Source organism: Peromyscus californicus, unplaced genomic scaffold, assembly GCF_007827085.1.
Source record: "Peromyscus californicus insignis strain IS unplaced genomic scaffold, ASM782708v3 Scaffold_10__1_contigs__length_136768540, whole genome shotgun sequence".
NCBI lineage: Eukaryota > Metazoa > Chordata > Mammalia > Rodentia > Cricetidae > Peromyscus > Peromyscus californicus.
In genome coordinates, this window is record NW_026294391.1 from 93,569,824 (window position 1) to 93,584,402 (window position 14,579).

At 39.3% G+C, this 14,579-nt stretch overlaps 1 protein-coding gene and 1 long non-coding RNA gene across 2 annotated transcripts; one reads left to right on the plus strand and one right to left on the minus strand.

Moving 5' to 3' along the window:
• The first annotated feature begins 221 nt into the window (after positions 1–221).
• Sertm2 (serine rich and transmembrane domain containing 2) lies at positions 222–12,350 on the plus strand. The gene is made up of 3 exons (XM_052737555.1): positions 222–693; positions 856–952; positions 8,005–12,350. Exon 3 carries the CDS (start codon positions 8,793–8,795, stop codon positions 9,060–9,062), a length of 270 nt encoding a protein of 89 aa, XP_052593515.1. The 5' UTR covers positions 222–693; positions 856–952; positions 8,005–8,792; the 3' UTR covers positions 9,063–12,350.
• On the minus strand, positions 1,957–9,004 carry LOC128109959 (uncharacterized). The gene is made up of 3 exons (XR_008217992.1): positions 8,895–9,004; positions 7,249–7,349; positions 1,957–2,179 (listed from the first exon to the last, which is right to left on the minus strand). It is a non-coding gene; the product is annotated as an uncharacterized LOC128109959 (long non-coding RNA).
• Positions 12,351–14,579: the final 2,229 nt, after the last annotated feature.

The following is a 14,579-nucleotide window of genomic DNA, read 5'->3' on the forward strand; positions in this document are numbered from 1 at the left end:
AAGAAGTGTTAGTCTCCTTCTTAGTATATACAAGATAGAGCATTTAAACCACAGATAGATGATTTCATTTCTAATGGAGCACATATCTTTTTTCAAAGATTTTTCTGCCCTTAACTGGTAACAGGCTGTTGTTTAATTTCCACATTATATTCAAACTAAATTTTATTAACATGATGCCTAAAAGAAGTTTTTCAAGCCTACAGATATACACATGCATTCATTCTGTTTGTAAAGATGGAATTATTTAAATACCACCACAGCCTGGCATGTTTCCATTCTAAGCCCATATTGCTATGAGAGCTAGCAGGAGAAAATCTCTTGAATTGAACAAGAGATCTGATCCTCTTAAATGACACATGAAGCAGCTTTTACAAAGAGAGGAAGCTGTAGCTAATCCCACAGATTCAGTGAGGGAGGCTTGAAGGGGTTAAAGTGAAAGGCTTGTACAAACTTTGCTCTCGCATCTCCTCCCTCCCTCTGGGGCTCCACACCGCTCAGGCAAAGCTGAGCTGAGTGGAATCGTCACCTTTCCTGCATTCGCTAAACTGTTGCCTGCAAAGGAGGAACCAGGGACTTAACATAGTCGGGCTGCTTCTATTCAAATGTTCCAAGAGGGCATATACCCATCCAGAGACTTCTCAATGCTCTTTGCAGCTTAGAAGAAACGGACATCAGAAACTGCACTCTGACGCCGTAAGTGCTAACTGGGATTTTAAGTAACTAACTGAAGGTGCTTTCCTGCTTTTCTGAAAAGGCTGACTCTACAGGAAGGTGAAAGAGAAAGCTTAGGTTGCATGGGCATAGTCCTGTTTCTTTGGGTACAGGGACGCTTCAAGGTTTCCTTCTATTTTCCAGATATTCCAGAGATGCTCCTGAACAAGTCGTCTGCTGGTGCGAGCTTCCAAGGGGGTATTTAAATAGCCAAACCCATTGATTCTGTGACTCAGGAAAGGTAAGAAATATGTGGAAGTGTAATGATGCTATTCATGCCGAAGTGAACATGAATTTTATTTACCAGCAGGTGTAACAGGCACCATCTGCGGCAGAAGACACAGCAAGTTCCACTTGTGCAAGCTTAATACTTTATGTTTCCAACCATTGAAGGGGCACTCACTGCTGACATTGGTTTTTCACAGGCTGATAAGAAACTCGATACTCAGTACCTACCTCCCTTAGTTTCCTGCCCCTCATTAAGCAGATACGTGCAAACAGAATACGTTAACTCTTAAGAGGCATGCCAATTGACAGCTGGGACTTGCTTTTAGGAATGATTCCGTTGATTGTTTTTCTTCCCTGTTTGTGTGTTGGGATTTCAGCTCTGAAGTTATATATATATATAGCAGATAGCATGCAAGGAACTATAAAATGACCCAGGATTGTTTTCAGAACTTCATCAATAAAAAGAAAAAGTAACTACTTGGGCACCCCAATGACAAAAACAGGGATAAGTTTACACTGATTTCTGTATTCCTAGCCTTCACCTTAGTGCCTGGAATTTGATTGGCACTCAATAAAGTTTAGCTGAATATATGTTAGTCTGATTTTGTAGACCTGTATAGAACTTCCTTGCTTTCGTTAGAAATAAGTCTCACACTTGTGATCCTTCTTGGGGTGGGTAGAGAAAGAAACTGCCACATTCTTTCCTTATTTTAAGGAGAAAAATTCATGATCTAAGAGTGTATGTCAGTTTACTCCTATGAGGCTTTATACACTAAACTTAGCAATCCAAATCAATAGTAAAATACAAGAAGATTTTTATTACCAAGATTCTGATTACCAAGTTAATGACTGACTATGCAAATACAAAGCCAAAGTTTCATAGCTGTCACTCCTGGGTATTTTTATTTACATTAGAAGTGAAGCAAAGCAGATAGTTGTTAGGTTAATGCTGACGCTGCCAATTAACTGTATTAATGTCTTTCTCTTTTCCCTTTCCTCCAAACTTCCGCTCTCCTTCCTTTCCTCCTCTCTTCTTTCCCAGTATTTTCCCATTTCTCTTCTTTCTCTTTGTCTCAGCAGCTCATTTTTTCACACCTCTTCTCCCCCACATCCTTCCTTACCTATACTCACCTTGGCAATTTTTCTGTGTTCTTTCCCTTTCTTAATTTCCTCTCTTCTGTCTTTTCATAGTTCGTCACCTTTGTGTCCATTGTTCACTCTTATCTTTACCCAGCAACACCTAGGAACCAGTTTTTACAAAGAACAGAAATTAAGTTATATTTATATGATTTCCAGAAAAGAATGCAGGATAGGAAAATAATTTTAGCCGGGAGGTGGTGTCACATTCCTTTAATCCCAGTACTCGGGAAGCAGAGGCAGGTGGATCTCTTTGAGTTCGAGGCCAGCCTGGCCTACAGAGTGAGTTCCAGGACAAGCTCCAAAGCTATACAGAGAAACCTTGTCTCGAAAAACCAAAAAATAAAAATCTTTCCACAATAATCAGATCCCCAGAGGAGACAGAAATATTGTTCTTGTTTTGTTTTGTTTTGTTTTGTTTTTCCTTTCAGATGGTGCAGAGCTTTTCGTGGAAAAGTCCTGTCATCTGTGCAATTCATTAGTTATTCATTAATTAATTATCAAAGAACCACAGCATTGCTATTTGGAAAACTTTTATGAGAAGTTGTGTCACAGATGCAGGAACACAGTGACAGTTCCGTGATCCCTAACTTTTCATTTGTTAAATTTAAAGTCCTTTATGAATTTTAGAAATAAAACTGATACACTTGTCTGAACTGATCCAGCCACTTGTTATCCACAAACTGCAGAGGTTTTAAGAAATGATATAAACTACTAAATTTATGAATCCAAACAACGGCAGGTTCAGCTAACTACAGATGGCAATTTAATTTTAAAAAATGTGCTCTACTGAATTATACAACCTTTGTTTCTTCACACCAGTCTCTAAAAATAGGCATAAGCATTTATGTACTATATGCATTGTATTAGGTATTACAAGTAATGTACAGATGGATTAAAATATACAGAAAGATGTGTAAAAATTCTATGTAAATGAGACACTTTACATAAGCTATTGAGCATGCTTGGACTTTTGGTAGCTATGGAGATCTGTAACCAATGCTAATGGGCAGTTATAATCACAACTAAGTCAGAAATAAAAAAAGACTGTATTTTCCTGTAAGCTTTCAGTACTAAGTGCATTTCTTCAGTCATATCCATGCATTTATTCAATTATTATTGATCAGCTACTGTAAGCAGAGTTATATAAAAGATGGAGTATTGTATGAAAACATCAAGGAATGTAGAAAACATACCAAATAGATAACTACAATATTAGACAAGGATAATTCCTCTAGAAGAGATAGAAAATGATGTGGGAATTAAGATTGGGGTGAGAAACCAAGGTCAGTTTCATGAACTGAATCTTCAAGAATGATAGTATTTCCCTATGCAGAGCTATATAAAGGTAGAGGGAATTTTTCCAACAAAAACATGAAAGCAAAGAATTAGGTTGAGTGGGCATTACTGGAAAGGAGGATATTAGAAGGAATTAAGGGCAGCCTGGACATTGAAAATCTTACATATCAAGCTAAGGAGAATGGAGCAAAGTCCAATGGCAATAAGAAGTCTCAAAACAATTTGTGGCCTTTTTCATCCTGTTATTATAAGGTAGTCAAAACTAAATCATATATCAATAGGATGTAGGGTAAAAATAACAAGCTGAGCATCATGCATAAGCCAAAACATTTTAAAATGTTTCATTGTATATATTCATTGTGCTTGGTACTGTGTTACATGAAGACATTTCATCTAAGTGTATATTGTACACTGAGTATATATCTCCTATACCACCACCCTTCCCTCAGTCCCTTTTCCTCCATGATAGTTTTACTTCTATTTTCATCCCCCCTCCGTGTGTGTGTGTGTGTGTGTGTGTGTGTGTGTGTGTGTGTGTGTGTGTGTGTGATTTCATGTGTCTATATAAAACCTAGGACCTGCAAATGAGAGAAAACATGGTATTTGTCTTCCTGAGATTGACTTAATTTGCTTAATGTGAATCTTTCCAGTTGGATCCATTTTCATGGCACCAACAAAACTTTGTTCTTCTTTATGGCTGAAAAATTTCACTGTATAGAATAATTTTTCATTTTCTTTATACATTCCTTTGTTGTTGGAGTTTTTCAAATTTTAAAATAAATCACACCAACATTGCTTAGGCATTGGTTGCTGAACAAAATTCAAGGTATTGGGTATTGGCTACTGCTTGAAGGAAGTAAATAGGGAGATGAGATGAGGAAAACATAAGTGATTAGTCTCTTGTAGTTGATATTTATTCACAGGTGTTTGTCTATGGTTGTTCATTGTATTCCTTAGTAAACAAAAACCCTGAATTTACTAATGATAACAATGTGCCAAACGTCAAGGCATATAATTTATCAAAGCCTGTGTATTTTATCTACAAGGACAACCAGAAAGATACTATAGTACTGTTGAGGTCTCTCTCCGTTGGCTTAATACATAGCAAATGCTTATTTTTCCTTCTGCTTCTCATCTGGAAGGTGTATGGAAAAGTAACTTTAAGAGTCAAGGGTGGAAAGCATATTAAGCTCTTATTTCTAAGCTAATATCATTCCTTCTTCTGTCATCTGGTTTGTTGGTAGAAGAGGTTGTGACAGCTCTCATGTAGCCCAGGCTGGCCCTGATTGTCCCATGTATCTGAGAATGGCCTTGAACTCCTGGTCCTCCTGCTTCCACCACTTGAGCTAAAAAGCCTATACCTCCAAGACTGGCTCTAAGCTAGAGAAGTACTCTTAATGAAAGGAGCCACAGGGAGAGGGTCGGCTGGGGAAGGAAGGCTGTTCAGACTGATACCCTATCTAAGAAAAATGAGATATTTAATACCCAAAGGAGCACTTTGATCAAAAGAAGCTTCTGCGTGAGTTGCCAAGGAGTGCCAAGAGTCTTGAATTTGAAATGCTCTCTTCTATTTGTAGAGTGGGGCTTCTGTGTCTTGACTGCATATTACAATCTCCTGTGAAGTTTTTAAGCCATACAGATGTTCACCCTCCACACAAGCTGAAAGATTCAGAACTTCTGCAGGGTGTGTGTGTGTGTGTGTGTGTGTGCGTGTGTGTGTGTGTGTGTGTGTGTGTGTGTGTGTGTGTGTGTGTGTGTGTACATGCACTCCAGAAGCTTAATAAGTAATCCTGAAGTACACCCATGACTAAAATGCGTTCCCTAAAGACTATGCTTAGAAACTAAGTGGGTAACTTGCTACAAACCAATTTCAAGGTTCTGTCCCCAGGGATTCTTACTAGGGATCGAAGGAAATGGCCTAGGAATTTGCATTATTCTGGTTGAAGAGACTTCTCTCAGCTCCCACTAGGAAATATTATCAAGAAAAGCCCAGGGCTGTAGGGTGTTCCTTTCCTAAAGGTTCCATAACATAGGTGCATGAACATAAGTGGATTAAAGCTCCAGCAACTGAGACTGTGTGTATGGCACCAGCCTCAAATCCCAGTACTTGGAAGGCAGAGTTGGGAGAATTTCTGCAAGTTGGAGCCCAGTCTGGCCTTCACAGCAAGTTCCAGACTAGCCAGTGCTATGTAGTGAGGCCCTGTCTCGAAAATAAAATATTCTCTTAGTCTAGGAGGCTGCCTAGACTGCCACCAATGTAAATCCAGGCATCAGTGGGGAAATACATCCTTGGAAATTTGTAAGGGAGAATCCTTCCTAGCCTCGTTTAACCTCATCTAGCCTCATCTAGCCTCTAAGTGTTTGCTGGCATTCTTTGGCATTCTTGGCTTAGAGACCCATCAGTGAAGTCTCTGCTTCAGTCTTCTCCCTGTGTGTCTTATAAGGACATCAGTCACTGGATTATGGCCAATACAATGACCTCATTTTAATTTGATTACATCTGCAAAGGCCTTATTACCACATAAGGTCAGAATCACAGGTACTGGAGGTAAGAACAGCATGCACAAGTCCTGCACATGTTCAAATCAGACAAAATCCCAGCAATAAGAAGCGGAAGTGGACCCCTAACCAAGAACCTATTAGCAATTGATACCTGCTGGGAAAGGGAAAAAAACTTTTTCCAATGGAATGTCACTGAGTATGTCAACCACACTCGAGGGCAGATTCTGTATCCAGAAGTAGTTGGCTAGCACAAAATGAACTCCATGGTGTGTGTGTGTGTGTGTGTGTGTGTGTGTGTGTGTGTGTGTGTGTGTACATGTGTGTGTGTGTACACATCTTGTTTTGTTTTAATTTATTATTTTTGTCTTATGGGTTTTTTGTTTGTTTGGGTTTTCATTTTTGGGTTTTTTTTAAGAGAGGGAGAAAACATGAAGTTGGGTGGGTAAGGAAGTGAAGATCTGGGAGGAATTGGAGGAGGAGAAGGAATCAAAATATATTGTGTGACAAATTTGATTTAAAAAGACCTTCAAGCAATCAATAAAACAAATCAGTTATCTAGAGAAAAAACAATAGTTCATTCTCAAAATTCAGTGTGCAGGGAATCACTTGCATAAAATGTGTATTTCTGGACCTTGATCCCAGATAACCCCAAATAAAAAAGTTGTATTTTTAGGAATAGCAAGTATGTGTCCTAGACCATTACATCAACGAAAATACAAGCAGACTGTTTCTCTTTTGCTCATTTCTTATGAGCAAGGTGGCTCTGTGTGGGAAACAGGGGCACTAAGTGGAGATCAGTGGTTCTCAACCTGTCAGTCTGGATCCCTTTGGGGATTGAATGACCCATTCACAGGGTTCACATATCAGATATCTTGTATATCAGATATTATATTACGATTAAAAACAGTAGCAAAATTACAGTTATGAAGCAGCAACAAATTTAATTTTATGGTTGGGGGTCACCACAACACGAGGAACTCTATGAAAGGGTCGCAGTTGTAGGAAGGTTGAGAATCACTGGTCGAGAAACTAAGATGCATATGAATCACACAAAACATAGCAATGAAGACTAGGGAATATAAACTCAAACTGAAGTGCTCTCAGTCTAGGGATAGAGTTCAAGGCGACTGTGAGTAATGTGACTGTTGGAGCTATTTCTATTAACACTTATTAGGTCTGAAAAAAAGACAGTAAGAGGCTACATTGTCAGCAATCTTCTACTGTTGCCTACAGAACTGTGACAAATGATGGTTTGTTCCTGTGGGATTTTTTTGACACTTATATTCAATGTTAATCTTTGTAATGGCAAGTGGAATCATTCTATTTACACAGAGGAGTATTTTTACCAACAAAGGCAAGAATCTACCCTACCTCATTATGAAGGATGCATTTATTTCCTCAGAATAGGTATACCCTCCAAGTTCTTTTGATCTATAAATGTTTAATCAAATGTATATCTTCATACCACAAACCTAAATGAGAAAGAACAAGAACAATATTAGGGAAGCCTGAATTCCTGAACATTCTGTGATTCATTAGAGTGACAATTGGCACTGGGACCTGGAGACTGAAAACCGAGTCTTGAAATTCAGGTCTTTGTTTCAATGGCTGGCTTTCTGGTGGTTTGCAGTCCTGGCTGCAATTTAGAGTGACTTGGGGAGCTTTTAAAAGTTAGCACTGCCTGAGCCTCATCCCAGACCAATAAAGTCTGAATCTCTCAAGTAGTACTTTGAAGATTAGTATCCAAAAATCCAGACTGGGGACCAGGGTCTGTGTATTAACAAGAACTCTAGGTAAATCTCATCGTCAGTCAGCATGAAAAGCGCCATACTAATCTAGCCTAGTAATTAGCTTCAGTTTAGCAAATGATATGGCTGCTCTTTCACCTTTTGTGTTTTGTTCCTTTCTGTTTAACCCCTTTTTCGTTCATTCACCTTTTAAAGGCCATTTCCTGAACAGGAAAAAAGACATTTAAAATTATGTAAACACATGGGTTTTTAATTTTAAATCTAGTTTTCCTGCAGCAAACTAATTTGTAATACCTATGTTCATACTATTTCAAAATAATTTGCCATCTACTTTTTTTTTAGGTAATTGAACCATTCCCTCTCTCTCATTTATTTTCAGGAAAATTAATCTGTGAAGAATTTTAACAGTCAAAATCTCTGAGCCCTGGCCTATTGTCAACGTTTCTGAGACCTCCTCCACCTGAGAACCCGCACGTCTGACAACACTTCCCCTGCAGCCTACAGGGAGGGATGTCAACAATGCTGTAAACAATTCATGCCCATATTCTTATATCCTTCAAGCTTGGCATCTGGGCAGGAGTATTACAATCTCCAGCCTTAGGGAAGATTGACAAAGTCAGGCAAAAGGGCTGGAAACTCAGATATGCTGAGCCAGAGATATACAAAAGTCTTTAGCAACTCGCCTCACAGAAGAACCCAATTAAATCTACACCATTAGTCTGCAGATCTAGCTGAATTGTGGATAAAAAGGAGCCTTTTCTCCTTCTACTAAAACAAAACAAAAACCCCTCAGAAGTCTAATATAATACCGTAAGAGATTCTTGTCTCCATGCCAGTATTATAAAGCAGTTTCACCATATTTATTTATTTTCACCAGTGTAAGATTAAGAGTGTGAAAACTGACTATTTATTTACTTACTGTCTAAACTGACTAAGAAGTTCTGATAAACTTCTTTGGGAGGGGTCTGCTTGCTAGAGGCAGGGAAGTGCAACAATTGGCAATTTAGAAGACCACTCACTGCCTTCTTGCTTATGCACCACTGATTTTGGTCTGTATCATATTGTTAAAACACCACCAATACATTCGCAGACAGGCTAAGTTACTGTGGAATGCCTCAAGGGCAATAGAAATCAAATAGAAGCAAATATCAACTCAAGTCTTGAGTAATGACGGAGGTGCATTTTAAGTATCATGGAAATCTCACTGGGCGGGCTCATTTTCCCACTCTGGCAACAGAGGTTGACACCACTTCAGACAAGTATTCCAACCTGTACATGTATGTAGGATTATTTCTGAGCCTCCTGGCCATTCTTCTCATCCTGCTCTTCACAATGCTTCTTCGGCTCAAACATGTCATCTCACCCATCACCGAGAGCACAGAAAGTGTTCCTCAGTTCACAGATGTAGAGATGCAAAGCCGAATTCCCACTCCGTAAGTCAGAATGATGGTGAGTCTCAGCCAATATGAGCAAACCCCTGGGGTGCTGATGCTCAGGAAGGCTTTCTTTTTCATGTGAGGCTTCGCATGTAACAAGCTGCTCATGTTTTCTGTTCTTCATTCTTCATCTTGACTGTGCTTATGGGACATCTAAGAGGCTTAAGAGTCATTCTTTTTAAAGGAATATGGGAAATTGCAGCTGGTTGGGCTGGCAGGTTTCCATAGTAACCAAAGAGAGCCTGAGCCTTGAACAAACCTCAGACCACAGAAATTCATAGGCAGCAGTTGTTAAAACACAAGATCTCTGGAAGCTGCAAGAGCAAACAAGAATTTACCTTAAGATGTTCTGAGAACTCCCAAGAAATGGCAGGCTTTAATTTATTACTTTAGCCCTAAAGAATTACTTCATACATAACACAGATATTTCCTGACATGGAGCTTAATCATGCCACAGGTGAATGGAAGAGATTATTAATCTTTCCTCAAAAGAACAATGCTTTAATCATCATAGGTCATCAGGTTTCTCCCAAATGAAAGAGATTTAAAGAACCTTTTATTATTTAAAGAGAAATTTTGCAGAAAGTTTCTGGTGAGTGAGAAAAATGTGCATATTATATCTGTGTTATTACTATTACTGGACCTTTAAAAATGCAGATAATGGCAGATGTATTACTACAATCTGGGACAATGAGCTGCCTCCAAATCAAAGAAAAATTAAGTCAAACTTTTCTCATAAGGATTTCTACATTATACGTGCAAGCTTCCATGTCTTTGACTCCCTCCTTATCGCAAACCAGAATTGAGTTGCACATAAATATGAACTTGATTTGAAGGCTGACTTGGCAAAGAAGACACAAGTGTATTTAAAAGCAGAAATGAAACGATCTTGGGATTCTGTTACTGAGTGATTGTGACTTTGACCAAAACATGCCAGCTTTCTGGGTCTCGGATTTTTCTCGTTGAAAACTGTTCAGAGAGCTATTTCATTATGACTTTTCAGATATGAATATAAGACACACACAGACTAAAGGGGATAGGACTAAAAGTTACCCTGCAACAAGTTCTTAATAAGGTCAATGTCCTCAAATGTCACATTTGTCTTTCCCAGAAAATGCTCCTTCTTTCCTTATCCCTGCCAAAAACTGAAGTGTTTCACTTACTATCTATAAGAGAAATATATTTTGAAAATTTCCATTCTCATGAGTAGCTCTAGTGTGCCAGTAATGGATAATTTAATTAAAAAAAAAACTTGACTTTTCAAAGTGAAACCAAAGGAGACAAGTGGCATTTACAAATTAGAAGTTGCAAAATTGGTCGTATTCTTGCCGCCAAAGAAATGGTATACCTGTCTTAGAATTTTACCTGCTCACAAAAAAAAAGTTGCCCCTTGTAATTAAAGCATTGTCATTAAATTTCATGGAATCCCCCTTGGGAACTGAGGTGGTTGTGCAAAAATGGAATGGATGTGAAATTCATGGCACCTGTGCCAGGCATATATTTCTCTATAGTCTGCAACCAATTTAGATTGGCCCCTTTACTGTGATCTAAATCTAGCATGGTGGTGAAATTCCCAAGTGCTTTCTACTTTTATACATAGTCATTTGCCAATGCTCCCCTCTCCAAGGGGCTGCACAGCGTGAAATCCCCACATGCAGAGCTAAACTTAGCAGCAAGGCTGACTGCCACACCTGTTACAACTGTGCACTGTCAGAGATAGCAGCTGCATTCTGCACCATTCAGAAGACATTAGCAGGTAACCTAAGACTTGGATAGGACTTTGGGCTTTATATTTTCCAAAATGCAAAGTCACTCTTACAGGAATACATATTGGTGGTTTAAGTTGTGTCTATATTCAATACTTAGACTCCACGGACTTTTTTTAATGTTTTTACTCTTAACCACACATGGGCTTCCCCAAGGAGGGCAATATACCCAAGAACTTAAGGACGCAGGTATCCAGTCATTCCAGGTTCTCCTTTTTGTGCCCACAGTATTTGAATGCACTTTACCATAGAGAAGTCAGTGGCTGGATAAATATTGGATCTGGCTATACTTTCAACAGCAGTGAACAGCAAGTTCCTCAATACCTTGTTGCTGAAGCTAATGGAGACACAGCCTTCCCGTTACCTAACCACCCCAACACAAATTGCATAATATTAAAACTGCTTTGGAAGTACTACCTTGGGTGATGATTCCTAATTTATGATCAGGTTGCTCACCAGGAAAACAACCACGCTCTTTCATCACAACAACCCCTGTGGGATCCATGTCTTAACTGAGCATGAACCAAGGCACACAGCAGAGATTACATCAAAATAGCAACATAATCCACCACAGTTCTCAGTGATATAAGATAAATGGAAATGCATTTAAACAGATGTGTCATTATGGTAACTCACATGGTATTTAATGTTTAAGAAATAAACTGAATGTTTTCATGACAGTGAAGGAAAAAAATCTCCATTTCTGTTAAGTATGTTATATCCTTGAATGTATTAATTAGCATATTACTGCTTTAAAAGTCAGCTGTAATAACCAATGGGCATAATTTGAATTTATTTTTCTGTGCAAAATACAGACTTGACAATTCCCTGCCCCACCCCATTCTCCCTCAAATTGCATGTGAGCTGGGATATGAACAGGTAGGTCATTTACATGTATGTATACTTTATTTTAAGAAAAAAATTTTCATTTTTTATTGGATCATATGTATATAAAAATGCTTATATATCAACAATTTCCTGCAGTGTAACTTAATACAAAGACCACATGAATTTTCCAAAATGGTATCTATTAATATGGGCACTACTAAAGATATACAATTGTATATAGTTCAGAATCATTAGTCATATGAAACAAGTCGTATTGCAAAGGGTTATGCATCATATTTTGGACAACAAATGTCAATGTTAAACAAGTAAAGATGGATTTATCCAGTCTAACCTTTCTATCCATGCCAAACTAAAAATTTTGGACTTCAATACCTAATTTTGAATGTATAGATCCCACCATACTTACTAAGTAGGTATAAGTGGTCCATTTAATACATTTAAATGGTTTTATATTAAGTAATACATTCTATTCACCTGTATTTGTACAAAATAACTTTGTTTTTTACAAAAATGAATAATTATGTGGGAAAATTGGGAATTCTTTGGTTTTAACTCATTTATATTTGAATTAGATTCATATTGTATTCAAACGGAATCATATTTATATTAATATTCAGCATGTCACTTTGATCCCTGGATAATAAACGCTGACTCTTTTGTTTGCTGTTAACAAATGTCTGTTGTCTAAAGATGTAAATTGCATTGCATTAGCTTCTTCGTTGCAATATAAATTGTAATAACTGCTACAAATTTGTGGTACTTATCATTTGGAGGTCTCATTATTATTCTGTATTTACTAACCTCTCAGCTTTCATTCTTTCCCAACTTGCAAATTGATGGTCAAACTTGTTTATTTAGCCCTAAAATGAAAAAAAAATCGAATAACATTCAACTACCAATTAGAATAAATGTGAAGGATGAGTGAGATCAGGCATCTGAAATGGCAATATACTCTCTCTCTCTCTCTCTCTCTCTCTCTCTCTCTCTCTCTCTCTCTCTCTCTCTCTCACACACACACACACACACACACACACACACACATACCCCAATTGGATATTCCTTTAAAAAATGATTAATCTATGTTGTGTGCATAAGTAGTTTGTCAGCATGTATGCATGTACACCATGTGCATGCCTGGTACCCTCAGAGGTCACTGGAACTGAAGTTAGGAATGGTTGTGAGCTACCAGATGGGTGCCAGAAATCCAACCTGAGTCCTCTACAAGGACAAGTGTTCTTTAACTCCTGAGCCATCAATCCAAGCCAATAGGTTACATTTTAAATGGATCTTCCATTTTGTACTTTCATTTGACCCTCACAGCAACCCTATGAATAATGAGTACAGAAGGGATGCAGTCTATTTGAAAAGACAGCACAGGAGACGAGGGAGATTTGGAAGCTATTCATAGTTCTACAGAGACAAAAATCACAACTGCACTGAAACTCATTTGTACTTCTACTTTAGTATTCTCCCCATGCTTTGCTTTGTGAGTACTGAATACACATTTCAAATACATCCATTCTATAACACAACTATGCCCTAGCAATGATTAATTCTCCATCCCAAGTAACCCAAAGCAAATAACTACAAATCTGCCACTTGTTTTAAATAGTCTTATGTATCCCAGAGTGACCTCAAACTCACTATGTAGCAAGAGAGGACCTGAAACTTCTTTATTATTCTTTTAACTTTCATTGATTCTTTGTAGATTTCACATCATGCATCCTGATCCCACTTATCTCTCTGTCCCTTTACATCTGCCCTCTGCCCTTGCAACTCCCAAAACAAAACAAAATTTAAAAGAAAAATCAAACCAAACAAACAAAACAACACACAAAAAAAGGAGAAGAATCTCGGTGTGGAAGCTGTAGTGTTGCCCTGTGAGTCACACAGTTTTCTCTTTAGTCCATTCATCTTTACTTGTGTTCATTTCTATGAGTCTTTGGTCTGGTTCAAGCCCTCTGGCTTCTGCTACACTATTGATAATGGGCTCTCACTGGGGCTCCTCTTGGATATCCTGTTGTTGTCCTGTGTCCTGGAGATCCTGCGGTTTTGGATCTGTAGGTTTGTCCCCTTCACATGCTCCAACACGCTTCACGTGCTCATGGTTGAGGTAGATGTTGGGTGGGTTAACTCATACCCCTGGCTCTGGGCCTGATGGTAGCTGGGTTGATCATCTCACCAGCTTTCCCTCATTGTCACTATCCAGGCAGGCTCTGCAGCACTGCCTCAGCTAGCTCACTCAATACAGCCTGCAGCAAGGAGCTGGGCCAGTTCTGCTCTCAGGCCCTAGGATCCAGCTCACCCACACTCACACCACCAGGGCCAGCTCTACTGCTTTGCCCAGGCAAGGTGCGGGGGCCTCTCTCCTGATTGTTATAGGGGGAATACGAGGGAGATACAGGGTCAGTTTTCCTGCTCTCAGGCCTCAGGGCTGGCTTACCTGTGCTCCCTCCAACAGGGTTAGCTCTAGTGTGCTGCCCAGGTGAAGTGCACTCCTGTGGTGAAGCATGGCATCATCTTTCCTGAGTGTGGAGATCAGCTCTCCCTTGAGGGGTGGGACCAGCTCTCCTACTGCAGTATCCAGCTATCCTAGGGCCAGTCAGTGAAGGGCTGGGGCAGCTCAGCACAGCCCTCGGACTTCAACAGGCATGGCTCTTATGAGCCCTTGTGGTAACTCAGCTCATGGACATTAACATAGACCCCAGCTGCAGCAGGACCATAAGACATGGCCCTCGGTAGCAGCTCTAGTCCAGACATCACCATGAACCTGGTGGTAGGTAGCACAGGCCATCGAGATCAGTATGGCTCTGGTAGCAGCACGCTCTCAGATGGCTGATCAGACACTGGGCATCTGCAGAGCCCTCCGTGGTAACAGCAGCCATGGACACCACCCCAGACCC